This window comes from Myotis myotis, unplaced genomic scaffold (genome assembly GCF_014108235.1).
Source record: "Myotis myotis isolate mMyoMyo1 unplaced genomic scaffold, mMyoMyo1.p scaffold_m19_p_14, whole genome shotgun sequence".
Taxonomy (NCBI): Eukaryota; Metazoa; Chordata; class Mammalia; order Chiroptera; family Vespertilionidae; genus Myotis; species Myotis myotis.
The window spans coordinates 49682731-49710621 of NW_023416318.1; the positions used below are offsets into that span (position 1 = coordinate 49682731).

A 27891-nucleotide genomic window follows, 5' to 3' on the forward strand; every position below is an offset into this window, starting at 1 on the left:
TGTATATCCAAAACTCAAAAACAAACAGAAAGGACTCTCGGGCCTCCAAACAGAGCATTTCCCTCCAAGCCAGTTTTGAGCATATTGAAATGTACTCATTTGACATATAAACATACAACCAAGACATTCTCCGTACTGAATTAGGCAGTTTATTAGGCTCCTAATTTCCATGTCTAGAATGTGAACATGGATTTACATGCATTGTCTCATGTTGTGGATCTTACATGCATGTAGCCTTCAGTCAGCTGGGCCTCTGATTCTACTTGTCAGTAATTGATAGCTCAATGTGAGTAGATGACAAACACAGCATGATACATAAGCCGTAGCAACAAATCCCACCCAATCCCACGTATCTTCTTTTTTTTTCCAAAAGCATATCACAACTCCTTCTTGTAAAAATAAATTTCGGAACAAGGCATTTAATTCACTTCACTGAGAAAAATAAAGACGATTCTATCATTTCGGAGCAATGAATGTCCAACTATGGCTGAAAGGTACGCCCTGAGAAGTAAATGATTTTAACGAACCCATTGAGGTTTATAAAGCTGTGTTAACCTATCGTCGCGAAGGGACACAAGATACAGGCACAAACGTCCCTGCTCATTTGGCTGTGCAATTCTCCAAGGACACCATGTTATAAACGTCCTCCTCATCTTCAATGCTTGAGGCATCTGTGGAGTCAGGATCGCCCACCACAATTCCCACAGGAGAGAGACTGCTAATGAAGGCGTGCATCCGCTGGGCGTACATGTCCCTAATGTTGAAGTAAGGGAGCTCATGACCCTTCTCTGCCGGGTCCTCACTGCACGGGTCCACGTCAATGTCCTTTTGCTTCTGGTAGTACTTGGAGAATTTGTTGAAGATAATGGTGATGGGCAGGGCCACCACCAAGATGCCGCAGATGATGCACGTGCTGGCGATAAGCTTCCCAGGCACGGTGACGGGGTGGGTGTCTCCATAGCCCACAGTCGTCATGCTGATGGTGGCCCACCACCAGCAGATGGGGATGCTGGTGAGGCTGGACGTGTCGTCATCTTTCTCCACTGAGTAGATGAGCACAGAAAAGATGGAAATGCCCACTGAGAGGAAGAGGAGCAGCAGCCCGACTTCATGGTAGCTGTGCCTCAGCGTGGCACCTAGAGACCGAAGCCCTACTGAGTGCCGGGCAAGCTTGAGAATTCGGAAAATCCTCATCAGCCTGAGGATCTGGACCACCTTGCCCATGTTCTCGATGTCCTCGCTCTCTTCCTCCTTGGTGTCTACAGCCAACGTGGCATAGAAGGGAATGATGGACACAAAGTCGATTATGTTCAGAGGGTGTTTCCAGAATTTCTTTTGACAGGGAGCAGCCATGAGCCGGATGGCAAGCTCGCTGGTGAACCAAGCGATGCACGCGATCTCCACCCCTTCCAGCACCGGGTCATCCACGTCGCCATCCTCGTTCTGGAACTCGGACATGCTGTGGATACACATGGCCACAATGGAGGCCAGCACCACGCTCAGGGAAGAGATGGCAATGAGCTTGGCAGACAGGCAGGAGGCTGGGTTTTCCATGCGAATCCAGATCTTCTTGCGGAGCTGGCCAAATCGCAGCTTGTCAAACTTCTCCAGCTCCTTCTCGAACAGAGACGACTCTTCGAAGGAGGAGTCGGTACTCACATCGTTGCTTTTCTGGTCCCAGTCCTTCTCGTGGGTCTCCTCCTTGCGCTCCTGGTAGCGGTTGCTGCAGCAGGAGTCGATGAAGAGCTCGTTGATGCCCCAGTACTCGATCTCCTGGCAGAAGGAGAACACGCACAGCTCCTCCATGACGTGCAGCTTCCCCGTGTAATAAAAATTCAACACATATTGGAACAAGGAGGGGTTCCGATCGAAATAGTACTCTTTGTCGGCCACGCTGTAGTCATCACACAGCTCCAGGATGGCCTCTTCCGAGTGGCAGGTGAGCAGCTTTCCAAGTCTGGTGTGTGGAAAGCGCAGGAGGGTGCTCTGGTCCACGGACTGCTTAAAGCCCCCCACGTTCAAGTTGACAAGTTCCTCGTCTGGTCCAGGGCGATGGAAGAACTCACCAAAAACCATGGTGGATACAGGAGGCAGAGAGCTGGCTGGGCAGGGAGACGAGGCAGGTCACGCTGCACCTGGAAGGAGCACAAGACGGCATTAGTGCTGCTCCTCAGGCCTGGCCACGCCTATTTATAACCTGCCCTTTCTAGGATGAGCCACATTAAAGGCCCAAAGACTATGGTTCATAAATCCATATTTTAGGAAAAAGAAAAGATGGCCATATCCTTTTTATGAACACCAATTCTTATTTCTCTACTAAAAAAGTGTACCTTCCACCCTCCCCCATAAAAGCAATGCATTTTGGATCACTTACACGATACAAGCATATCCAGTCTCAACCAGGAGGCGCCGCGTTTGGGAATGCTCAGTGCTGATGGGATAGGCTAGTGCCGTCCAGCTTGTAGCTCATCGCTCCTGGTCCCCGGGGCTCTGTCACGCACCCTCAGAAACAGCTCCCTCCTCCGCTCGGCACCTTGCCCCCAACCCACACCTCACTGGGGGCTCAGCTCAGCTCTCAGCAAAGAAGTAGGCTTCCCCTTCTGTTCCAATGGCTCACTCCTTGAAGAGAAAGCCCTGTTCTCTATGCTTGGAGTGGACAATCAAGAGGATATCATTATCTCCCTGTCCTTAAGTACCCTATATCTTAAAGGTATCGTTACACTGCATGGGATGGTGTTTCAGGTGTACCCACCCGGGAAGAAACCTTTTTAAGTTAATTGCACTATCAATTTCCTGACACAAACACTCTCCTACCTCCTCTGTCCCCTCATAGACCATCTCCCACACACTCCCAGTCTATGGCACCCAAGTCTGTACTGGCCCAGTACATACAGCCTGTTTTTAGTCCTGACACTATCCAAGATGGACCGGACCCATTTCTCAGAGAGAAAATAATAGATTTTGAGCATCATCCAATACAATGATGCTTCCTCAGAACAGATGATGCAGACAAAACAGAGACAGGAGATTGTCATATGAGCTGAGCAACAGGGGAAAAGGGAATTCTTGACACCAGGCACCAAAGTGTATGCAAAAGCCACTTTGTACATAGGTAAGTCCTCACTTAATGTTGTTGACAGGTTCTGTAACATTAAGTGAAATAACATATAACAAAACCAATTTTACCACAGGCTAAATTGATAGAAGTGAGAGTTAAGTTCCCACGGCACCTGATCAAAGCAGTAACAAAATGACATTGAACGAAATGATGCTGTACAACCATCTAAAGATCTGTAGGCAAGACCACCAAACAATCTTAATCAGTGAGTGGACATGCTTGTATTTGTGACTGTGACGTAGAAAGACCCCGCTGTCTCAGGGTGGAAGATTGCGGGAGACAGGCTGGGGCCAAGGAACCAGGACTGTAAGAGAACAGGAATGAGGTGAGAGGACCCAAACTCAGACAGCAGTGGTGTGTAAAAGAGGAAGTGACAAATTAAAGTGAAGTTTATAGAACTGACAGTTCTTGGTGATTGACTGGAAAGAAGGGACAAGGAAGCTGAAAGGCTAAAGGAGGGTGTGCTTTCTACACGACATAAGTGAGTGGATGGTGACACCATCAGAGGAGGAAACTGTTACAAAGGAATTTCTTTTCTTTAAATAATTTTTTATTGATTTCAGAGAGGAAGGGTGAGGGAGAGAGAGATAGAAACATCAATGATGAGAATCATCGATCGGCTGCCTCCTGCACGCCCCACACTGAGGATCGAGCCCAAAATCTGGGCAGATGGCCTGACTGGGAATCGAACCGTGACCTCCTGGTCTGTAGGTCGATGCTCAACCACTGAGCGATGATAGCCGGCCCAGAAAAGAATTTGTTTACCCCCTATGTTTGCAGAAAGCCAAGGCTGTTGGAGAGACAAGTGATTTCCCCTCAGAAAAGTACACACCAGAGGACACGGCCTTCTGTCCTCCACTCCCGCAGGAAGCCTACGGTCATCAGGAAGACACGAGCATTTTCTCCTGGGACACCATCTATGTGCTCCCCTGAAACCAGAGACCACAGCATGGCCTGACACACCGTTGACTAGATTTGCTGACCTCTTCAAAAGACATGATATTTTCCCCACCGCTGTTTTCTATTTTTAGTTAGATATCTTCTTTGAAGAACCTAAATCAGAGCTCATGGCTTGGTCCAGATATTTATGGAACTTCATCTCTCTGAAAGCAGGCTTAAGCGCATGGCAAGTATAGGAGTGACGCCCCAAGGAGCTAGCTTTCGCTAAGCCGGCACTAAGACTTTAATGGATGTTATCTTCTGGTGGATTGCTTTTCATCTCCTTGGCTCCCCTGAAAAGCCCCAGCGATAGAAAGCCAGAGTCTGCCTTCATGGTACTATCTGCATAAGTCCGTCTCATAATCCTTGGGTATGCAACCCATCTTCCAATCGTCCTGCTCCTCTAAAGAACACTGTTATCACCCGTAAAATCTCTTCGTGCCTGTCCTCCTTGCTTTTTATTCACTCCAGGCCAGTGTAGAAGCTCATTAGGAGGTCCCTTCATTCCACAAACTCTAATCATAAGAGCCACACACATCCTAACAGCAAAGGTTTCTTTTTGTGGGGCTTGCCACAGTCAGAAAAAGGAATGCCTCTCTGGGTCAGATCAAACGCTTCAGCTCAGAGGGAAGCTGAGCCTCTCCAAGTCACAGCGGCCGGAGTGCAGTGTGGGTTTCCTTGGCTGTGTGTCCCACAGCACCCACAGCAGGTGACAGGGTGAGGAAGGAGTTCCCACTTTTCCACACTGTAGGAAGGTTCCCTTACATGCCCACAGCCCCTCACAAAGGCAAACATTCCTGTAATCATTTGCTCCTCACAACTACCCTAGAATTTTAAAGAGATGAGTAGGCATCATGCAGCTACTAAGGGTTAGAGCAGAAGCTTCAAGCCAGAGATGCTTTTGCCCACCCTCATGCTCTGGACAGCACGCTGGCTCACATGTTCAAAGTGTCATCAAGAAAAGCAGATGCTGAACATCATGATTTCCAAGATTCCTATATTCCGGCCAGCATTTATTTAACAGCCAATCATTTACTTCTACTTAGAAAACATTTTCTAGCCCTAGCTGGTTTGGCTTGGTGGGTAGAGTATCAGCCTGCGGACTGAAGGGCCCCAGGTTCGATTCCAGTCAAGGGCATGTACCTGGGTTGCAGGCACATCCCCAGTAGGGGGTGTGCAGGAGGCAGCTGATCAATGTTTCTCTCTCATCGATGTTTCTAACTCTCTCTCTCTCCCTTCCTCTCTGTAAAAAATCAATAAAATATATTTTTTTAAAAAAAGAAAACATTTTCTAGCTCAAAGATAATCTATAGCTGTTTATGTATTATTTATGTATTTTATATATTTGTATAGATATTATTTATATATTATTATATATATATATAAAAAGTAACTATAGGATTATATAGGAAGGTAAATACACAAAGATATATACACGTGTGTGTATACAGTAAACTATACACATACTAAGTAAAAATAAGTCAATTCTCTGTAAGTGTATAAAGCCGTCCTAATTTTGACTCAAAATATAGAAAAAAAATAACAAAATAAATAAAACTTATTACATAATAGTAAAAAATTGTATGGAAAAACATACAAATGTTGCCATGAGCAACATTAAAAAGATAATATGGAGGAAAAATATTTGTCACTTACAGCACAGACAAGAGGTTAGCATACCTTTATAAAAAACATAATGACAGAGGGAGAGAGAGAAACATCAATGTAGAGAGAGAATCATTGATCAGCTGCCTCCTGCACACCCCACACTGGGGATCGAGCCTACAACCCAGGAATGTGGCCTTGACCAGAATGGAACCTGGGACCCTTCAGTCCGAAGGCTGACACTCTATCCACTGACCCAAACCAGCTAGGGCAGGTGCACTTTTATTTTAGTACCCCCACAAGATACTAGAATGTGTTTTACTGTTCTTCTTACCACCACCACCCCCCACAAGTCTGCTCATTGCTGTCACTAGACTCTAAGCTCTTCCATGGAAGGAATTATGTTATGTCATCTCCACAGCCACAGCCCCTGGTGCTAATTGCTGCCCCTAGTCTAGTGAAAGATACTCCCTTTTATCTGGAATAATTGAAAAAGGCTATGTTTTTGTCAGTGAGTTAACAGAATGATCAAACCAAGCATGGTGAAATGAAAAGCCTCCGGCGGCCAAACAAGTCAGTTAAACAAATGAAATGGGTCAGTTAGCGAGTGCGGTGAGCTGTCCACACTCTTTGAAGAGGCAGAGGCTACCCAGCGCCTGAGCTCTTTGTGGGAGGAGAGGGCCAGTGCAGGTGTCTCTCTGGTGTTCCGGGAGAACCTGGAGGTCCTGTTTTCCCTGTGGGATAGCTCAAGTCTAATTAGAACTGATCCACCATGTTTGCAACATTACGGGGCTCAAACGAAAATGTGTCCCTAGGCTGGGGACTTCCTATAGGTCCCCAACCTGTGACCTGTGCCAGACTCTTACCCACCCCAGCTCCCCAGCACCCATGTTAAGGTAGACCGACTCAAATGGACACAAACGGGATCTTGTCACAAAAACAGTAGTGTTACTCCCTTAAGTCTGAACTACAAATGTCAAAAGTAGGGGGGAGAGGGGCAATGTGAACATGGAATCTTCCCGGGTTGGCCTACGCATCCCCCAATACAACTTCAACCTAATCCTTCCTGGCTGGTGCTCTCCCTTCCTCCTTAGTCACCTGCCCCACTGCCCAGTGACTTCATAATCTAAATGGTCCGCCTGGTGTGCAACCTCCATTTGTGTCATGTACTGTAAGGTTCGTTCTCCCCTTCCTTTGACAAATAACGGTGCCAGAGAAAATACCATTCCAGAGAGGAACTCTTACCTTTGTGGTGTTGATGTCACACACTCTGCCCTCATCCTGGCCAATGGGATGTCCATCGTCATCCAAGAAGCTCCTCCCTTCTTCCCCCACTGGAAGGTGTGGTGCACAGAGGCATTGAGTGGCCACAAAGAAGAGAAGAATCCTGCTCTCCGGGTGTGCAAAGCAGCCGCCAGGAAACCACTCTCACCTGCAGAAGAAACCATCCATCAAGTTGTAACTCCAAGGAGGAAACACAGTCAAGACAAGACATTCTGGCTCACACTCAGCACAAGGGTGGCTAGCGCACATCTCAGACCCCACTTAACTCTCAGAAGGGGCAGTAGTTTCCCTCCGTGGAACCATCACTCCCACTGGACTCATGGATCACGAGGCATCAGCTCAAGCCTCAGGATTGACAACCACTCTCAGGCTGAAGGACTCTCGGATCTTGATGACAGTGGACACTTGGGGCACCTCCAGGGACCCCAAGGCCAACAAAATAAGGCACTGGACTTAGGACTGCAATCGCTCATCTCCCACACAGTTTCTTCGAGGAGTGCTGTTTTCCTAGCTGATTCATCAACGATATCCTTGCAAATCTCTAATGAATACATTTTAATTCATTTCCAAGACCGAGTTCTGAGTGTGACTGCCCTAACAGAATTAACACTCCTGCTCTAATTTAAAATCAATAGGCTTCGGAGCCTGGCCAAATTCGATTTTGCTTTACTTTTTCACTTAGACTTCACAGATTAGAAATGACTGTACGTGCCGGGTCAGAGTCCTCTGGTTAATGCGCGGGTGTGTGCATACGGGTCTGCATGCTTGTGTGTGTGTCTGTGCATGTGGGGAGTGTATATGGAGGGAGAATTAAGTTTGTATCAAAACAAATAAAAGCACAAATTTCCATTCTCTCTCTGAAAAAGAAATAAGCAAGCTAAAAAATTGCAGTTCCCAAAAAGGTAAGCCTTGCCTCATGTGGACGCATTCCCATAGCTTCATATTAGTATCTAAGCATCCAGCCATTGATTTCCATGTTTTCCAATCAATGCCAGGTCCAAAGGTGTGGGTTTGGGGAGGAAGAAGGAAAGATTGATTCTGGGCTTCAGAAAGAGACTGAAAGAAGCGCCTCTGGCAATGTCTGTCATTGAGCGAGCATTCCTTATCATTTGAGATCTGCAGGGCACCCCGCCAGGCACTGGGATTACAAACAAGATTCAGAGCCCGCCCTCTCCACCCCCAGGAGCCCACAGGCCCCAAACCACACATTAAACAATAAAGGTGTCCTGACAACATCACGGAGGCAACGGAGAGGAAGCAGAGCAGAACGGTTTCCAGGTTGGTCCCAACAAACAATGGGCAGGCAACCCTTCAGTGATTCCCACCTCTAAGAGAGCTGCTCAGGGAGACATCCCAGAAAAATGCAGCTCCTCCCAACTGAACTTCTGACATAGGGTTCTTGACAGCAGAGGGAGAGAAATCTCAGCGGGGATAAATAAAATCGACTCAGGGGCTAAAATAATCCTCCTCCTCCTCTTTTTGCTTCTCCCGCTCTTCCTCCTCCTCCTCCTCCTCCTCCTCCTCCTCCTCCTCCTCCTCCTCCTCCTCCTCCTCCTCCTCCTCCTCCTCCTCCTCCTCCTCGGCCTCCCAGCAGCTTGTCATTGAGTCAGCCTCAGCTACTTGCATTCACATAAAATGAAGACATGCTTTTGTGCCTTCTAAGACAGTCACCCTGCCCCTATCAGACTTCTTTCCAAATGCAGCACATGTTAAGGGAAAGTGAAATTAACTGAAATAAAGAATTAACAAAGTGCTTAGGCTGTTGAGCGCTTCTAAGAAACCCCAAGCACTGCTGGGCACCAGCTCATCACAGAGGGACAGGGCTGGCCCAGGGACAGACAGACTGTGAGGTTAGCCAAGTTTATCTTTTCTACAGAAATGGGTACCTAGTGGACCCTCTGTCAATGCCTGGTGAATAAGTGGCATCCCAGGCTGTCCCTTTCTCTCCCCCTCCTCCCAAAACTCAGAACCCTTTCTTGTTGTTAATCCTCACCTGAGGATATTTTTTCCACTGCTTTTCAGAGAGATAGTGGAAGGGAGGGAAGGAGGAAGGGGGGGGGGGGAGAAAAAGAGAGAGAGAGAGAGAAACATCAATGTGAGAGAGACACATCGATTGATTGCATGCGCCCCAACGCGGTGCGGGGAGTGAACCCACAACTGAGGTAACTGCCCTTGACCAGGAATTGAACCCACGGCCCTTCGGTGCATAAGCCAATGCTCCAACCAGTGAACCAGGCAAAACTCAGAATTCTTATGCCTTGCCTCACTTTCCATCACTATGATTCCTGTTAAAAAAAAAAAAAAATAACAACAAAAAACACCTGGATTTTGGGGGAAAGTGTACCTTTAGTGTGAATGTATGTCATTCACACCCCTCTTAGGGCATTCACATTCTAAGTGCAGCCTCCTCACAGGAAATGATAACCAGCATTTTCTGAGTCCCCACAGCATGCCAGGAACCTTCCCAGGGGTTTCACACAGGTCACCTCTGTCCTCAGCCACTGCAATTGGTAAATGCTGTTATTCCCAATGTGATAGGTGGGACATGAAGGCTCAGAGAAGCTGTTCGCCCAGAGCCCACACCTAATGAGGGCCAGAGCCAGGATGCAGGCAGGTAGGTCTGCCTGGTTTCAATTAGTGTAGAAAATCCAGACCCACATTTAGCTGTTGGGGCGGGTTCAGGAAGGATTGGGGTTCAGGAAGGACTGAGAGGAGTGGGCAGAACAAGCCCCCAAACAGCAGGCTCTGGGGCAGAAAAATGTGCACATCCAATCCATTCTCCCCTTCTGCTTAACAAGCCGCCACGGGTTCCCATCCCTCTGTGTCCCGCCCATGCCTCTCCGTGTGCAGCTGATCAAGAGAAGAGAGTATCTCTTGTGACCGAGCACATAAGCAGGTGTTGACTTTGCTGAGCGATTCAGCAGGATCCTTGCAAATCTCATCAGCTTCACGCAGTGTTGCTAGTCTCCCCAGAATCCCCCTCTGCACCCTGTGAGGGGGAACTCTGCCTCCTCTGTGCACAGCCCTCCAGCGCGGCTCTATCTCCTGGTGGGCTGATGGCAGCATTCAAAATGGACCAAACGACCGCCTCGGTTATTGAGAGGGGAGAGGTGAAGAGAAGCCGGCCTGCAGCACTCTTTCATCACCCAGAGACCTGACATCCGATCTTGGAACAGAACGAGGAACATCAAGCGGACAAGCAGACAGGACACAGGAGGGTAATGACCCCCGAGAGGTCTCAGAATCACAGCAATAAGGTTGCCCGTCAAAGCTTCAACTAACATCAGTGCCTGAGAGATGAAGGCAGACACTGCAAGTGACGTGACATGTGTCCTCTGAACCTGCACAGAATCCTGAGTGGCCCTGTCACTGCCCTGCTCACATTCTTCTAAAATGTTGCCACCTCGGTGCCACCCAATAGGCTGAGAAAGCCTCCAGTTAGGGACCGTGTCCTAATATCGATCTTCATATGAATGATCCCTAGTACACCATGGTGCCTGACATGTTTTTATTGAACCGATTCCTCTCCCCCAAGCTGGCCAGACTAGAGTAGATTAATTAAAAGAATCAATATGGACCCTGGCCAGTTTGGCTCAGTGGATAGAGTGTCGGCCTGTGGACTGAAGGGTCCCGGGTTCAATTCCAGTCAAGGGCACATGCCCCAGTTGCAGGTTCGTTCCCCAGAAGGCAGCATGCAGGCGGCAGTTGATCAATGATTCTCTGTCATCATTGCTGTTTCTCTCTCTCTCTCCCTCTCCCTTCCTCTCTGAAATCAATAAAAATATATATTTTTTTAAAAAAGAATCAATATGAGTCAGGAAAGGCAGCTGGTTAGAATGGAAGCAAAGGAGGAAAGTGCCAGAGAGGAAAGCTGATTGCCAACGCCCATCCTGGCACTTTCTAAAGAAGAGTGTTATCAAGACAAGTTCATCTTGAGTGAAATTTTAAGTTTCCAGACCTCGGGGTTTCAGGGATGATTAGAAAGCCTCCAAATCTCCCTCATCTGATTCCAGGATCCCGGAGACACATCCTGACAATTTCAGTTCCCTGGCACTTGTCACCAGGGAGTGTGTGAGCTATGCAGCCAACACAAGTGTTCACTCTGTCCACTAGTTCTGTTGACCAGTGGAACCTCATAAGGTGGGGAAAGTTTTAGTGCTCAGTTTCCTGTGGGTTTCTATGCAAGTTCATTTCTGAGAGTCCGATGGCTCTGGGACACTGGTCAGTGAGTTTCCAGAGTTGCAAGGCTGAGAGAGAGCCCAACCCTGACCTGTGCCAAGTTTCCAAGTAAATGGCACCTTGGAGCCCCCTCCTGGCAGCCAGCCGGCTTCCCTGGAGACGTCCTGGTCTGGCACACGTCCACAGTGAGGTTTCTCCACCTCGGCACTGTGGGCATTTTGAAGGCAGGTGATTCTTTCTTGGAGGGGCTGCCCCATGCCCTATAGGATGGTTAGCAGCTTCCCTGGTCTCTACACAAGGTACCACATCTCCTCCCCATCCCCAAGGGTTGTGACATTGTCCAAGGTCCCCCTGAAGGACAAAATCATCCCCCATTTCGAACCACTGCTCTAGAGTAAGAAGTCCGCAGACACGTGTTTGGAAGCTGTAAGTTCAGAAAGCTCTGAACCACAGGTTGTCCTAATATTTTGGCTGCTGACAGGAGCTGGGTATCTCCCTCCCCCACCCCCGACATGCTTGTCCTTTCAGAGTTCAGTTGTGGCATGTCTGGTGTCAGACAAGCAGAAGTTGGCAAACGAGGAAAGATAAAAACAAGGTTAACCTTTTGTTGCAACTCAAAGCATGCTCCATGTGATCTGAGTCTAGAGCAGTGATGGCGAACCTAAGACACACATGTCAGAGGTGGCACGCGAACTCATTTTTTGGTTGATTTTTCTTTGTTAAATGGCATTTAAATATACAAAATAAATATCAAAAATATAAATCTTTTTTATACTATGGTTGCAAATATCAAAAAATTTCTATATGTGACACGGCACCAGAGTTAAGTTAGGGCTTTTCAAAATGCTGGCACACCGAGCTCAAAAGGTTCGCCATCACTGGTCTAGAGTAAAGGTTAGCGGTTTTCTCTGAGAGTCTGTCTTGTATTTGCTAACAGTGTCTTTGCCAGGAAGACACACTCACACTAAGATAGTTTCAAAGGCGTGGCCAGCCCCGGCTGCCTGCAGAGGGTCGGCTCTGGCTGAGCACACTGCTCCCCAAAGCTTGGGGACACTCACTGAGGTCCCAGGAAAAATGCAAACACGTGTCTGTTTTGTAGTCTTGCCACTATTCTTCCACCACAGACCAATTCCCAATAAATCGGAAATGAAATAATAGCCATAAGAATGAAGGGGAATTTCAACCCTACCTGTATCTTGCTTAACTAATGAGAATTGTGGGAATTGTGATCCAGGGTTTTGCTTAAATAAAAGGAAAATATCACGTGCAGGCCACCATAAGTGGAATTAGTGTGCCAGAAAAATTACACTTATATTTATCTGTTTATTTTGTTAATCCTACGTGAGGATATTTTTTCCATTGCTTTCAGAGAGAGCGGGAGGGATGGAGGGGAAGAAAGAGAGAGAGAGAAAGAAAGAGAGAAAAACATCCACTGGTTGCCTCCCACACACACTCCGACTGGGGTCAGGGAGTGAACCCGCAACTGAGGAACATGCCCTTGATCGGGAATTGAACTCGAGACCCTTCAGTCCAAGGGCTGACACTCTAACCACTGAGCAACCAGCCAGGGCAAATTGTACTTATATTGAAATCCTATAACGCAAGGCAATCAGAATAATACACCTTCAGGGTGATTCAGACAGATTACTCAGAATATCCCCGCACTGCTTACTATTTCCAAACTATCAAATTTTAAGGAGTAGATTAAAATATGAGAAATCCTTGAATTTGTAATAATTTTTTTTAAATTTTTGATCTGTCATAAGAAAATAAAAACTCCTTGGGTCTAATATATTCAAGGATTAAAGATGAATTTCTAAAAGTTCCAGTCTTCAGAGAGAAAACCCAGAGAATGCTTTCCCACACAAAGCCTCTAAGTCACATGCAAAAGGTTAATATCCATTCTATTGCTCTCGGCCACCCAGAACAAGTGAATTCCAGAACTCCCTCAGGCTGGAGGCCTGGGCATCACCACAGCCCTTTCCTCTCCTCCAGTCTGTGTTCCTAGACAACCTCCGGGGGTGGGGGGGGTGGGGGGGTGGGGGGGGCAGAGGGAGCCAGCCAGCAGGCTGCTGCTGAGTCACTGCTCAGCTCCAAAGACAAGCTACAGAAGGAAAGTCCTGTGCAAGGGCGAGCACCTCCCAGGAGAAGCCAAACCACACAGCCTCTGACCCAGCCTGGGCACCCCCACGTGTCCATAGGGCTCCGGGCCACTCTGAGTGGCCCAGGTGACTGCCGCCATTCCACTGGCCCCGGGAAGGAATGCCTGGCCCTGGCTCCCTCCACTCCGGGGGAGTCCCCAGCAGCAGGGCTGGCCAGAGGCAGGGGCTCTGGCCTCAGCCAGGAAACTGTCAGCAAAGCAGCCCCCCTGAGGGCTGCGGACCCTGTGCTCAGCCTCATCTGTTTTCAGTGGCTGATGCATCGAATGTCTGCACGACCCTGATAAAAAGAGGAGCGGAAAGCAAGCCGCCGGAAGGGGACAGGGGAAAACATATCATGCCAGGATAATGGGGGTGTAAACCGGTTAAGGAAAGCCTTCCGAGAACACTGTGTAGCAGTGTGAATCACAAAGTCCCACGGTTCACACTGGGAGTGTATCCTGGGGAAATAAATCAGACCGTGTGCAAGGATGTGTGACAAGGATGTTTACTGCATCATTAATTATTCATAAGCGCAAAAGCCAAAGGCTGCCGAAATGTCCATCGGTACGGGAATGATTACACGGCCTAGGAGGTGGCCACGCAATAGAAGGCTGTGGCCTTGAAAACAGTGAAATAATAATACAAGCGCTCCTGTATACGGAGCCAGCCCTGTCCAAGTGTCTGCGTGTCTGAGCCCACTTAATCCTCAGAATCCTCCTACAAGTAGTGTTTTATTGCATTCCTTTTACATGAGGAGAGACTGGTAAATAGAGATGTTAACTAGCTCTCCGGGGCCAACAGCTAGTCGGTGACAGCTTCATGGTTTGAATTCAAAGAACAATGCTCTAAAGCCGTTCTCTCAACCACTGAGCTCCCTGCTTGCACGTGCATGAAAAGATGTCACGACATGCTAAGTAAACAAAGAGAGGAATTAATACAATGTATGGCAGGATGTGATCCTTATAAAATAGGTCTGATTTTTATACAATGAAAAAAAATCGATGAGAATATACACCAAAATGGTAGCTGCATTCTGTCTGGTAATGGAATTGGGGTGACTGTGGCTTTCTCTGTACCTCCCAGCATTGTGTGAAAATGTTTACAAGTATTGCAAAACACTTAAGAAAACAGTTATTGTCCGGCCATCGTGGATCAGTGGTTGAACGTCGACCAATGAACCAGGAGGTCACCATTCGATTCCCGGCCAGGGCACATGCCCGGGTTGTGGGCTTAATCCCCAGCAGGGGACATGCAGGAGGCAGCCGATCAATGATTCTCTCTCATCATTGATGTTTCTGTCTCTCTTTCCCTCTCCCTTCCTCTCCAAAATCAATAAAAATATATTATTTAAAAAAGAAAGAAAACAGTTATTTCTACTTGGGAAAAGAAAAGGTGCTAAGCAGCCTTGGTCAGGATTTGGGGAGGGGGCGTGGTCTAGACATTGAGGGAACTTACAGCTGTGGGTGCTTTTCAGCCCATGTGCTCCTGTGTCGTCTGCAGGAATCACAGGCGTTGCTGTTCATTCACACCTGCTTAATGGCAGGCACTGATCCGAGACGACGGAGAACAAGAGGCAGTGTGGGCAGGAGTCTGCAGGAACTCAGAAGAGCTCATAGGAAGGTAAGCAGGTAAATAGATGACAGCACTCACAAGGCTGAATACGTCGGGTACCATGAAGAAAGGTACCCAGAGGTGCTGCAGAAGTCCAGAGGAGGCAAAGGGTCCCTCCAGGACAGGGACGTAAGGACAACCACATGAGCAGGTGACATTTGAGCTGAGCCCTGAGGGTCCGGTCAGATATGAACAAGTAAAGGAGACAGGTAAGAGTCAGAGGCCCTTCTCCAAGGAGTGAAAGGACCATGTGCAGATGGAGGGTGGGAGGGTCAATTGGGGGGGTGGGGGGGATACAGGGAGGCATCTGTAATACTGTCAACAATAAAGACTTCTTTAAATGATCATGTGCAGAGACATGGGGACTAGAAAGCTTGGGGGATGGCCAGGGTGGAGCCCTGAGATATTTATACAGATCATTTCTTCCTAGAATGTCAAGAATTCTGTCCGTCCCATCCACACCTTGTCAACCAGCAATAACCGAGGTGACCAAGGTCCCAAGAAACATGTGAATCTGCTGAAACTCCTATCCCCCTTCCTCACTTTATTTTCTCCCCTTCGCGTTTATCAATTCCTAAAATACACTTAGCGACATATACTTGATTTCTTTCTCTTGGGTACAGCGTGTTTCCCCACTCAGCTATGAGCTCCATGTAGGCAGGAATGTTTGTTCATCTGACGCAATACCATATCCTCAATGCCTGGCACCTTATCTGACACATAGTATGTTCTGAAAATTATTTGGTGACTTTATTAATGAATTGATTAGTTGGCTGACAATATTTAGGATTAGGGTTAGGGACAGCTACTGGCTGCTTCCAGTTCATGTTGAATTTTAATCTCTCTCTTGTCCACTGTTTTACTGGGAGAGAAAAAAATCATAGCAAATGTGCTTGTGAAATTGCAGTCACCACAGAAGAACAGTAGCTTCTTTATCAGCCACTGCAGAAGGGCGATACAGATTTCCCTTCCTAAAAACAGCCTGCATCAAAGACAAGATAGATATGTTCTAACGCACGCACAAATGCGCGCGCGCACACACAGACACACACACACACACACACACACATGCACATTCACACATAGTAAGTTATTGGATCAAGCTATATCATAAAACAAATACAAAAAATAAATGGAAAAATTGGCATGTGGCATAAAGCTAATAAAAGCACTAACCCAGACTGCAATAGAGCCGATGCTGGCTGATACGCTCACCCACAGATCCCACCTGGCCAGTGATAAAAGGCAATGGACAGTATCCAAATGCATGAGGAAATGCGGATAACAAATCCCCATGGGCTCTGCTCAACTTATCCTGCTCTGTAAGAAAGGTAGAGTTATCCACCCGAAGGCACTGCTGCTTGCATATTAAAATAGCAAACATGCACTGAACACAGGTAAGATCTGTAGTTGGCCCCTCACTCTGTTCTATACCCTGGCGGTGCTCTGTTTTAATAAGAACAGCCAAGGCTAAGACTGGACTCCTTGGAGTTATAAACTGTCAGTCAAGGGCAACGAGAGAAAGTGCTACTTTCTGTCACATGCATCCTTATAGAGATATGCTCAAGTCAGTCACAGATTTAAAATTAGCAAAATCAGCCCTGGCCAGGCTGCTCAGGGGTTAGAGGGTCGCCCACAGACCAAAGGGTCACAGGTTCGATTCCAGGTCAAGGGGCATGTACCTCGGTGGCAGGTTCCCTAGTCCCAGTCCCAGTAGGGGAGCGTGCAAGAGGCAATCAATCAATGTGTCTCCCTCACGTTGCTCTCTCTCTCTCTCTCTCTCTCTCTCTCTCTCTCTCTCTCTCTCCTCTCACCCTCCCTTCCACTCTCTCTAGAAATCAAAGGGAAAAATATCAAGTGAAGATTTTAAAAAAATCAAAGATCCCCAAATTCCTCTTTGCAGCACAGCTTCTTGAAATCACTTTTTACACTCATTCTTCCTTCTCCGCCTACAATTCTTGCCCTAATACCCCACTAAGTGTCTGAGCTAAGGTGGTGCTCTCCACTTGTTCACCTCCAGGTGACCCAACCTAAAGGACACTCCTCATGTGCACGGGACTCCCCTGTCCCACACACTCTCACTGCCCACCTTCCGGCCCCTGCGCTTCACTGAGGTCTCTTGTCTCATGACCCAGCCTTTGGTTTCCTGTGAAAATCGGCTTCCTCTTCCCAAACCTCAAAACTGTCCATAAAATAAAATGCTCGCAGGGGCCAGGCAGGGGCCCAAAATGAAAAGGAGGACACCTGGCCACTGAGGCACGTGGAGCGCACCAGCCCGGCTAAGGGGGCTGCTGGCCCTTCCTGTGGGCTCCGGCGGTCGGGTCTCCCAATTTGTAAAACCGTTCACACTTCTTCGTTTTATGGGAACTTGCCCTATGTTTTTACATGTTGTCAACCATTGCTTTTAATGTTTTGACCAGGGGTCCTCAAACTTTTTAAACAGGGGGCCAGTTCACTGTCCCTCAGACCGTTGGAGGGCCAGACCATAGTTTAAAAAAAAAACTATGAACAAATTCCTATGCACACTGCACATATCTTATTTTGAAGTAAAAAAACAAAACAATATTTGTATTTGCATGTGGCCCGCGGGCCGTAGTTTGAGGACCCCTGGTTTTGACACTGAAAGCCGAATCAAACCCGTCTGCAGCCTGAATACAATCTGCTGGCTGCAAATGTGTGTGCTCTCCCCAGCCAAACAGATGTGTGGCCAAAACGTGCCTGCAACTTTCCCAGAGCGTTCATTGTTGACCTTAAAATATAATCTAGAGAATGTGGAAGATGAAGGAGTTTCAGGAATCAAGGAACAGACCTAAATAACTACCTGAGTAAGAGATACCTCTCTCTCCAGGGCCTCCAAGCCACATTAGTGGCCAAGCCAGTGACGTCATTTGCCCCACTTCTCACTAACACCCTTGTGTCAATACTCTGCATAACCCTTCAGTGGCTCCCTCGTGTCTGAACTCCTCAGATTTCAAGCGAGAACTTCCCTGCCTGCCTCTCGGGCCTCAGTGCCCACCAGCCAACTTCAGACCCCTCTGCCTCAGCCCCATCCAATTGTTTCTCACCCCTAACCCTATGGTGCCCTCTCATTTCCAAACCTCATCAGAGCTGTTCCCTCGGTTCCCTTTGTTTTTATTTAATTCCAGTTTTGTCCTCCAACAAATCAGCTCCAGTTCACCTCGTCCTTTGATGTGCCACAGGCTCGTGCACACACATCTAATGCTAACAGGCACCCCTGCTTTGTGCTGCAGAACCCGGATGCTCAGCAATGTCACTGCTCCACAGTGATCTCAGTGTCTGGTCCCCAGCAGACAGGAGGGAGATGTGTGGTGGAAATAGGACTAAATGAACGTTCTGCTTACGTGTGAAAGACTAGGATTTTCCTGCTCAAAATAGAGGGGCGAAGGCTGCTTGGGGGTGTCTTCTCGTCATCCAGCCTTTCCTGGGGGCTCCAGGACACTGGGGTGCGATTGCGGGACCACACTATTGGTCTCTGCACCCAGGCTGAGCACCTGACACGTTATGCACCTCCAAAGGATTGGAGGAAAGCGTTTCTTGCTGCTGGAAGACAGAGTGTTGTTGCCAAACCATAAATCCTCAGCATATTTCCAACAAAACTCTCAGAGAGCCAAGTGCCTTTTGCTCTAGTAAGTTGCCACAGTTTCTTGGGGTAAAAAAAAAAGGGGGGGTTCTACTAAACTTTTAAAAAGCTATAAAAAATAAATATGATGGTTTATATGGCTTCTGATCCATTATTTGGAAAGTAGAAAATAATGTTAGGCTTCACAAACATCCCCTCCTGCTCAAGGAGGTCACGCTAGAAGGAATTTTTTAATGCTCTGCCCAGAACTACCCACTATGACTAATTCCACACGTCAACATGAAAAAATTATAAAAGAATGAGATCCCCAGGCAATGCAAATGAAAACGATTTCAGTTTGACTTATGGGAATTAATTCTCGCACCTCTGCTTTCTCCAGTCCATTTTCTAAGTGCACCCACCTTTCCCTAACTCTCCAAGTTCTCCATACAGGGAAGATGGAGGTGGGGCAGAGCTGGAAGGAAGTGAGGACACCTTCCTTCGGAAGAGCAGTCCCGTCCAGCAGCGAGCACAGCAGTGACAGCTGACAGCTCAGGACGGAGCTCAGGAGACAGCTTTAGGCACGGTTCCTGGACCGGTCAGCCTCCCCCCACCCTAGACACTGGAAGTCCTCACTCCACAGGAAATAGGAGTGCATGCTGCGGGGAGGGGGGGGGGGAGGTAAACTTTGCATAGCCTGGGGGGAAACATGGTTTTCTTTCCCTGATTTTCACAAAGTTTCCATGTCTGTGAGTGTCCCATTCAAGTCAGCTGAGTAGGAAAATTCAAAATAGTTCCACACCTAACTATTTCGGTAGCTTCTGAAGATGTTCCCAATAGAATGGTGCAGAATTTGGGGGAGATGGCTGTTGTTTGTCTGTTATATAAACTTAGGAAAAAATATGGTACTTTTTTCTGAAGGGGTCATCTTGTTCTTCAATGTGAAATCATAGAAGTTATACAGTGAATTGCTAAAGTTCAAACTCGGATGATATTAGATGAACAGAAGCTAAAACATACAACATAACAAAAAATTAACTTGGCTGTGGATTTATTCTAGACCAGTGGTTCTCAAAATGTGGTCGAGGGGACCCCTGGGGTTCCCAGGACTCTTTAAATGGTCCATGACTATTTTGATCAAAATTTTTTATAATAAACTAAGATTTTATTTTCTTGTTTCATTCTCATTCTCTCACAAGTATCCAAAGGAGTTTTCCAGACGGTATATGCTGTGTGAGAATGCAGACTAAATGGAGCAGCAAATTTAAGAATCTCACTGTCTTATATTAAAACAGACAATAAATACATTTATAAAAATGTAAAATAATGCTACTCTTACATTACTTTTGCTTTGAAAAAATATAATTATTTTTATAGAACTGTGCTAGTTATATTAACATTTAATGATATTATTTATTAAATGAATAATTATTTTAAAATGTATCTATTTTCTTTTTTTAATCTTTATTGTTGAAAGTATTACATATGTCCCCCTTACTTCCCCATTGTCCTTTTCTTAAAATGTATCTATTTTAATTTCTACTATAAATATTGACAGATAGAAACCACATTAACAAAAGCTTTTAGGACATTCTCAATAATTTTTAAGCATATAAAGGTCCTGAAACCAAAACATTTGAGAATGTTATTTCATAGCATTGGAATATAAATTTTTTTCAATTTTTTAAATTGTGGTGAAATACACATGACATAAAATGGACCATCTTAACCATTTTTTAAATATTTTTATTGATTTCAGAGAGGAAGGGAGATGGAGAGAGAGATAGAAACATTAATGATGAGAGAGAATCATTGATTGGCTGCCTCCTGCACGCCCCCCACTGGGGATCAAGGTAGCAACATAGATCCACACTCAACCACTGAGCCACATCAGCGGGGCCATCTTAACAGTTTTTTAGAGTCCAGTCAGTGGTATTAAATGCGTTTATAATGCTGTGCAACCATCGCTGCCATCCATCTCCAGGACGCTTTTCATTTTGTAAAACTGAAACGCTACACTCAATATGGTACTTCTGTGTGGTTTGTCTACTTCTGTCCGATCAGCTAAGCAGCCCACACTAATGAACACTCTGCCTGCCCCCGAGTGTGTATCTGTGCAGATGCGCATGTGGTGTGGGGCCCTGGTCCTGGGAGAGAGAACTCCATATCCTGCACAATCCTGGCGTTCGACTTATTCCAAACCATCTCACCTCCCGCTCCTTAGGACTTAACTACATTTGTGGCGTAGTCGGAAACCGAACCCCCATACCTAACCATGCTTACATGGGAGTATTTCCAAGTTGCTGAGACTCACTTACAAATGAAGGTTGTAAAACAGGGCTTGCTAGAGTGCTCATAACTGTTGATGTGGGTGATGGAAGTGACCGGTAAAAAGAAACAGCAAACCCATTAGAGTTTAGGGCCACGTCACGTAGCTGTGGCCCCTGTAATCCACTTCAAAGCCCTTGTCAAAGAGAGTAGATGTGCAGCTTCCACATGTTAAGCTTGGAGCAGCTGAGAGACAAAAGCTCAGTCCTTATCACCAGAGAGGTGCACCATGCCGACATTCCATTTCTAATTAGATCAAGAAGTTTGGGGAAACTGCTTAAAAGGTAACGTTTTCAAGGCATCTTATAAGCTTTCATGAGATCCTTTTCTGGCATATTCAGAGAGCCTACATGGTAAGATTTGTGATTTAAGGAAATGATGAGAAGGTATGGGGATAGTGATACCTTTTTTCACTTTGGCAAAGATAGATAGATGATGATGATAGATAGATAGATAGATAGATAGATAGATAGATAGATAGATAGATGGATGATAGATAGATGATAGATAGATAGATGCAGATAGGGCACTGCTACATAATGGCATTTTAATTTATACTTTCAGCAGAGAGGAGGCAAGCTTCCCAAGAAGGCTCAACCGTGAAACACCGTGTGGCTAAATCTTGGCCAGGCAATGCCTTATCACCAAGGGGAGGAAGGCAGGTGGCAGTCTTATGACAGTGGCTTCATGAGGGCACAATAGTTAGAAAGCTGGGATCTTAAAAAAAAAAATTTTAAACTTAAAAAAAAATACACAAGACAAACACTACTCTGAAGGTATGATTTATTGAGCTCAAAGACAAAAATGCTGAAATAACTCTGTCAGAACCCACACCTCAATCCACACCTATAAACCACAGTCTTTAACCATGGAGTTCTCCCATCTCTTTGATCAACTGAATTCTTTACCTTAAGTAAATCACAGGAAATGCTTTCAGGTTTCCCTACGCATGCCAATCAGGGAGTAAGAAAGCCATCCCAGTCAGTGGAAGAATGAGCGTAAAAAATGTAAGCATGTTCAAGTCCAAAATTTCAGTCTTCTGGCATTCCTTTACCTCAACACACAAATTATTTGCCAGGATATAAGTCAGCATTCCTGGAAGAAGTCTTCAAGAGGCAGCAAATGTCTTAGCTGATCTTTGGAGTAACTTTCCATTCTGTGCTCCTATGTAAACTCTCATTCCCTAAGCGTAAATTGATCATTGGGTATCCTATTGCTTCTTCAACGCCTCATCAGACTATCTGTTATGTTCACGATTGATCTTTAGGCCAGCAAATTCTTCTAAACATGAGTTCCCAGAGGACATAACAAATGCACTTCTTTTGCATCTTTTTACTAGTATAAGATATCCATGGGTACAACGGAGGTGTCTCATGTAATGAGGAAGACCAGGTAAGGAAGTGTTCCCCTGAGAGACGGAAGTTGGCTTCTAGCCAAGGCCAAGGCTCTCCACCTGGCCTCATCTCACATATCTTGGAGAGGCTTAGCATCTCCTCACCACCAGCCTTTTCACTGGTGTCTCTCTATTTAAGTCAGTTTGAAAGCAGCTTATTGGTGATCATCAAAGAGCAAATGATTAGAATCTCACCACAAATGTTCCCACACATCCACTCAAAGTTCTCCTAATTCAATTTATGAAAAGGATCCAAATTACCACAAATAAATGAATGACTCCATTGAAGAAGAATATTTGTAGAAAGGTAACTATTTTTCTTATCATAAAATCACCAAGCTGCGTGGTGGGGGGGTGGGGGAGAGGGAGGAAACAGAACAAGGAAGGACAAATGATAAGCTCAAATTTACCCAGCAATTGGAGACAAAGCCAGAGCTAGGTTTCAAATTTCTAATCTTCTAGCAGTGCTAGCACCATTTAACTCACACACAGAGATGTGTATCTGCTGATTTATTAAGGAGCTGGACTCAACTCCCTAACCTCAGCCAAGGCCACCTTCCACAAAGACACAGGCATATACACAAACTCTGGCTCTCTGTTCCCTTTCATAACCAACCTCCCATTCTTTTTCACTCAGTCCCACCTGGCTGTAGGTCCCATCTCTCTACCACACCTCTTAATAAGAGAGCCGATTGCCATTCTTGAATCTCTCTCATCTATTCCTCACAGCTTTCACTGACGATCTAAAAATACAAATTGGCTCCTGAACCTCCATTAATTCCCTCCTGGAGCCCTCAGAATAAACTCTTAAGATCCTGAACTTGGCCTAAAGAGCCCAGGAGGATCTGGCCCATCCTTCTCTCTGACCTCCTCCCAGCCACCCAGCCGCCCAGTTCTCTTGGAGCTCCCTCAACAATGCTTAATGCTCTCCTTGCCTTAGAGTCCTCATACTCTGGCTCAGCCTGGAAATCTCTTCCTCAGAAAGGTCTTCCCAGCTTCCCATCTGAACTAGCCCTCCCTACCCTTGCTATCCTCCCCCAGGAAGTTCTTTAGAAAACTTGCCACTACTAAAATGTTTGCACTGATTTGTTTACTATCTCACTCCTTACCCATCTCGCAACCATCCCCCATGTCTGTTTCCTTTAACACTGCATACATACCCAGCCCCTAGCATAATACATAACACTGGGTAAGTCCTCAAACACGAGTTGAATGAATGAGCATACATATTTGCATATGCAAAGTGTGTGTGTGTGTATATATATATATATATATATATATATATATATATGGCTACACAAGTCAATCATGAAGTCAAAGTTGGTAAGAATTTGCTGGGTGCTCAGTTGAGGATGAGCTGCAGGAGGCTTCATTCATTGGGGATTTCAGCAAGCACACTAAAGCCACTGCTGTCAACATTAACTGCTTCTCTGTAACATGATTGGCCAAAAGCAGATCTTGGGCTTTTATCACTCAACATGTGTGCAATTAAAGACAGTTTTATATAGTATCTACTCCAAGCAAACCATGGTGCAAGGCTCTGCAGGATCCAAAGAGAGTGAGAGACCTGTTGCCCACAAAGAAAAATACTACAACCTAGTCCAGTAACTATAGCTCAACAACAAGACTTCCTTTTCATAGGGAAAGGGCAGGTGTGGGTGTGCTGCAAAGTTGCAAAAGGTGACCTAGAGAAAGGATAAAGGATGAAAATTCTTCTAAATCAGCTCCTAGTGCTTGCTGCAGCCGCACATAAACTAAAATTGAAACGATACAGAGAAGATTAGCATAGCCCCTGCACAAGGATGGCACACAAATTCGTAAAGTGTTGCATATTTTTTAAAAAATCAGCTTCTAGCCGAAACCGGTTTGGCTCAGTGGATAGAGAGTCAGCCTGCAGACTGAGAGGTCCCGGGTTCAATTCCGGTCAAGGGCATGTACCTGGGTTGCGGGCACATCCCCGGTGGGGGATGTGCAAGAGGCAGCTGATCGATGTTTCTCTCTCATCGATGTTTCTAACTCTCTATCTCTCTCCCTTCCTCTCTGTAAAAAATCAATAAAATATATTTTTTAAAAAATCAGCTTCTATATTTTATTGCACATTCAGAGGCCAATAAAGGTCAATTGTTAACCATATGCCACCTCTACCTATCCCCATCCTACAGGGCACAGTGTTAAGGCTGTAGGGATATGCAAGGAAGAAGGAATCTCACATTGGTTCTGCAGCCAGGTGGCCAGGGGTTCGAATCCTGGCTTCACACTGTCCTAGGTGTGTGGCTTTGCACAAGCTACTCGGTGTGCCTCTTTTTGCTCATCTCCAATGGGGTCAGAATAGAGCACACCTCCTAGGTTGTCATCCAGATGAAATGAGGTAATACATGGAGAGCTTTTAGTTTAGTGCCTAGAACAGGGCAACAACAAATGTGAGACACTTCCTCATGGGGTTGTTCTGAGGATTACGTGAGATAATGCCTGGAAAAGTGCTGAGCAGAGTAGCTGCCATATGTTACGCAGTCAGTAAATGGTACCCACTAAAAACAGGAGGAGGAGCCCTGACCAATTTGGCTCAGTGGAAGGAGAGTCGGCCTGCGACTGAAGGGTCCCAGGCTCTATACCGGTCAAGGGCATGTACCTTGGTTGTGAGCACATCCCCAGTAGGAGGTGTGCAGGAGGCAGCTGATGGATGTTTCTCTCTCATCAATGTTTCTAACTCTCTATCCCTCTCCCTTCCTCTCTGTAAAAAATCAATAAAGTATATTTTTTAAAAATAAAAATAAATTGTAAAAAGGAGGAGGAAAGCCCTGTGGTTCCTGCTCTCTCAAAGCCGGCACACGTTCCAAGCCTACCAGTAAATGCCACCCCCAGAGCACACCGAGGGCTCTGGTAGGACAGGGGGAAGCAGAGTCCGAGGAGGATGGCAGCGAGGGAGAAAATCACTGCAGACAGGGAGGTGTCTGATCTGGAGGCCCCACTCTTCCCCTCCTTCCTTAAAATAGTAATATTAATGATGATGATGAAGGAGGAGGAGGAGGGGCGAGGAGAGGGGGAGGAGGAGGAGGAGGGGAAGAGAAGGAGAAGAAATACTTAGCTGGTGCTTTGCTGGCACACCCAAGCTTCAGAGCACTGGGTGTTTAATATTTTAGTATTTCTAAACAGAACGACAATTGCTTCCAACTTCCCAGTTTACTCTCATACACTTGACTAGCAAAAGTTTAGCGTTGCTGCCCTCGTGAATGGGTTTATTCAGGCCAATTTTCCAGAAAATCATGGCTCAGACATAGGACTGGATTAAAACAGATTCTACCACCGTCCCCTTAATATTCAAGGCATGCTGTGGATTCAGAGTTCTTAAGCACTTTGCTATGACTCTCTACCCCCTACCCCAATATTGATCATTCCTAGTTCTAAAAAGACAAACTTAATATTAGAACAGGAGAAGGAAGACGTCTGGTGAAAACTAAAAATAAGCACACACACACACACACACACACACAGGACTGGACTGAGAGCAGAAACTTCATCTGACAAGGGCGCATCCCCAGAGCAGAGCCCAGAGCCTGGCCCGGGGTGTGCCGCATTCAATGAATCGACGTCCTCAAGAAGTTTACCACCCAGGTAAGGAACGAGACCTACACAAAACTCCAAGTTCAACCACCGAACCAATGCCACCCTCCAGCCTGAAACAAACGGGGGAGGAGAAGCAGCAGGCATCTGCCTGCGGCAAGGGGCAGGTGCTCAGGAAAATGCTTGCTTCCTGTTTACCTGGACAGGTATTTGCAAGTGGTATGAAAGGGGGGCCACTAGAGGTAGCTTAACAGTTCTAAGCCCATGGTTATGCAAACCACTTAAGCAAATGTGTGGGAGGGCCTGAGCAGGCGGGGGGGGGGGGGGGGGGGGGGGGTGTAGGAAGGGAAGGAGTGTCCTTGAGGTTCTGGACTGCCTGAGTTAGAATACCGGCCCGGTCTCCCCAGCCAAGGTGAGGGAGAAACCGAGGGTGCAAAAGGTGCTCCTTTCCCAACAGACCAGAAAGGACAACGGAGGTGGGGTCCGGGGGCGCGGGGGGGCTGTACACTGAAGAGCCCTGCAGTGCGAAAGGCGCCAGCCTGGCTCACCAGAAGGTCTGGCTCACTCGCCTGCCCATTCACCTCAAGAGGCCGGGCAGCCACCCGACCCACCCCGAGCACCCACTCCCATCACAGCCACTCAGCCCAGCGCCAAGCCTGTGGGCCACTCCACGCGGGTCCTGCGAGCCCCAAGCGGCTCCCGCCCCGGCGCACCGGCCGCCCCAGGGCGCGCAGCGCTGCACCAGGACGCGGCCCGCTCCCCCGCAGCTGTGGCCTGTGGCGGGCGCCCGGCACCTCTGCGGGGCCAGCGGAGGGGGCGAAAGACCGGGCGCAGGCGGAGCGGCGGCCGGGGTGCACTTTCTTGCGCCGGGAAAGCCCCTCCTCTCGGAGAAGAGACTACAGGACGTCGGGGGCTGCTCTAAGCCAGCCCAGCGCCGCCTCTCCCCGGCTCAGGGACTCTCCGCCTCCCGTCCCCCCTCCTCCCCACGCCACCCACCCCACCCCACCCGCTGCCCCAGCGCCGATCCTAGAGACCCTCCCCGCCGCTCGCGGAGGGACCCGGCACCACCCGGCGGCCGCCGCTCGCGCAACAGGCGGCTCGGAGGGGAGCGCCCAGCTGCAGGCAAAGTCCCCTGAGGACGTAGACCTCCCGGGTCCTGCACGGGCGACCGGGGCCACCTGGGGGGGGGGGGGGTGCTGGGGCAGCCAAAGTTGCGGGGTCGCAGAGACGAGTCTCCGGGGCGCACGGGGAGGGGGCCCGCGTAGGTACCTCCGGGAGTCGGTGCCTCTGACTGCAGCGCCGCCCGCCGTGCTGCGCCGCAGGGATCAGGCCTCGCCGCGCGGCCCCACGGCCGCTGCCGCAGCGGCGAGGAGAGCGGGTGGCCCGCCACTGTCCGTCTGTCCTTCCCGCCCGCAGGACCGGGCGCTGGAGCCACGGGCGGGGCGGGGCGGAGCGGGCGGGGCTGGCCGGCTGCCCCGGCCCCGTGGGTCTCAGCCCCGCCCACCCCTGGCCGCGGCCGGGGCCGGGATCGGGCTGCCGGCTGCGGGGTCTGGCGGTGCCGCCAGGTGGCTGGGCTGAGAGAGGCGGCCCTGCGGCCGGAGCGCGTCCCCGCCGGACCCAAATGCACAGTCACCCCCGGGGCGACGTGCCTGTCCTGGAAGGAGCAGGAGCGCGCGCACCCCACCCGCCGGCGCGCCCTCCAGGTCGGGGAGCATCGCGACCCCGCGGGAGGCAGCCGCCCGCCACCCCGTGGCCCCAGTCCCGGCGCGGGCGGGCGGCACTGCAGACCTGCCGGGCTTTCCCCGGGAAGTCACGAGGCCCCAACTTGTTTCAAAACAAAGTGCGAGGCAGGAGACGGCCCCGCGTCCTGCCCTCTTCCCACCGGCCCGCTGCCTGGAGCCCCAGCACAGGGCAGATCCAGGCTGTTCTCCACGCCCCGTTCCTCCACTTACCCGGTCGGAAGCGGGGCTGGACCGACGCTCCGAGCGGAAGGGGTTCGAGCTGGGTCCGCTTCCCACCAATGGAAGAGGGGCCGGTCCGAGGGCGATCGGTGCCCGAGGCCGAGGTGGAGGCGCTCACCCGGACCTCGGCCAGGGCGGCGTGTGGTCCAGAGGCATTGCTGGCCCCGCTGCAGTGAGCAGGGAGGCTCCGC

General features: G+C 48.2%; 1 protein-coding gene and 1 non-coding gene across 7 annotated transcripts; one reads left to right on the top strand and one right to left on the bottom strand.

Moving 5' to 3' along the window:
- On the bottom strand, positions 1–27891 carry KCNS3 (potassium voltage-gated channel modifier subfamily S member 3). 6 transcript variants are annotated; one of them, XM_036335281.1, is made up of 4 exons: positions 27009–27159; positions 6908–7094; positions 2375–2619; positions 1–2135 (listed from the first exon to the last, which is right to left on the bottom strand). In XM_036335281.1, the coding sequence occupies exon 4, from the start codon at positions 2074–2076 to the stop codon at positions 601–603; it is 1476 nt and encodes a 491-aa protein (XP_036191174.1). In that variant the 5' UTR covers positions 2077–2135; positions 2375–2619; positions 6908–7094; positions 27009–27159; the 3' UTR covers positions 1–600. The 6 variants fall into 6 exon arrangements, with proteins under 6 accessions (XP_036191174.1, XP_036191173.1, XP_036191169.1 ...); XM_036335280.1 differs by having other exon boundaries at positions 2375–2646; XM_036335276.1 differs by lacking the exons at positions 2375–2619; positions 27009–27159 and adding an exon at positions 27692–27891 and having other exon boundaries at positions 2–2135.
- On the top strand, positions 23909–24015 carry LOC118669596. The gene has a single exon (XR_004972048.1). It is a non-coding gene; the product is annotated as a U6 spliceosomal RNA (small nuclear RNA).

Bases quoted from the DNA above. Each gene is read 5' to 3' on its own strand.
- KCNS3 (XM_036335281.1), bottom strand. From the start codon at position 2,076: ATGGTTTTTGGTGAGTTCTTCCATCGCCCTGGACCAGACGAGGAACTT.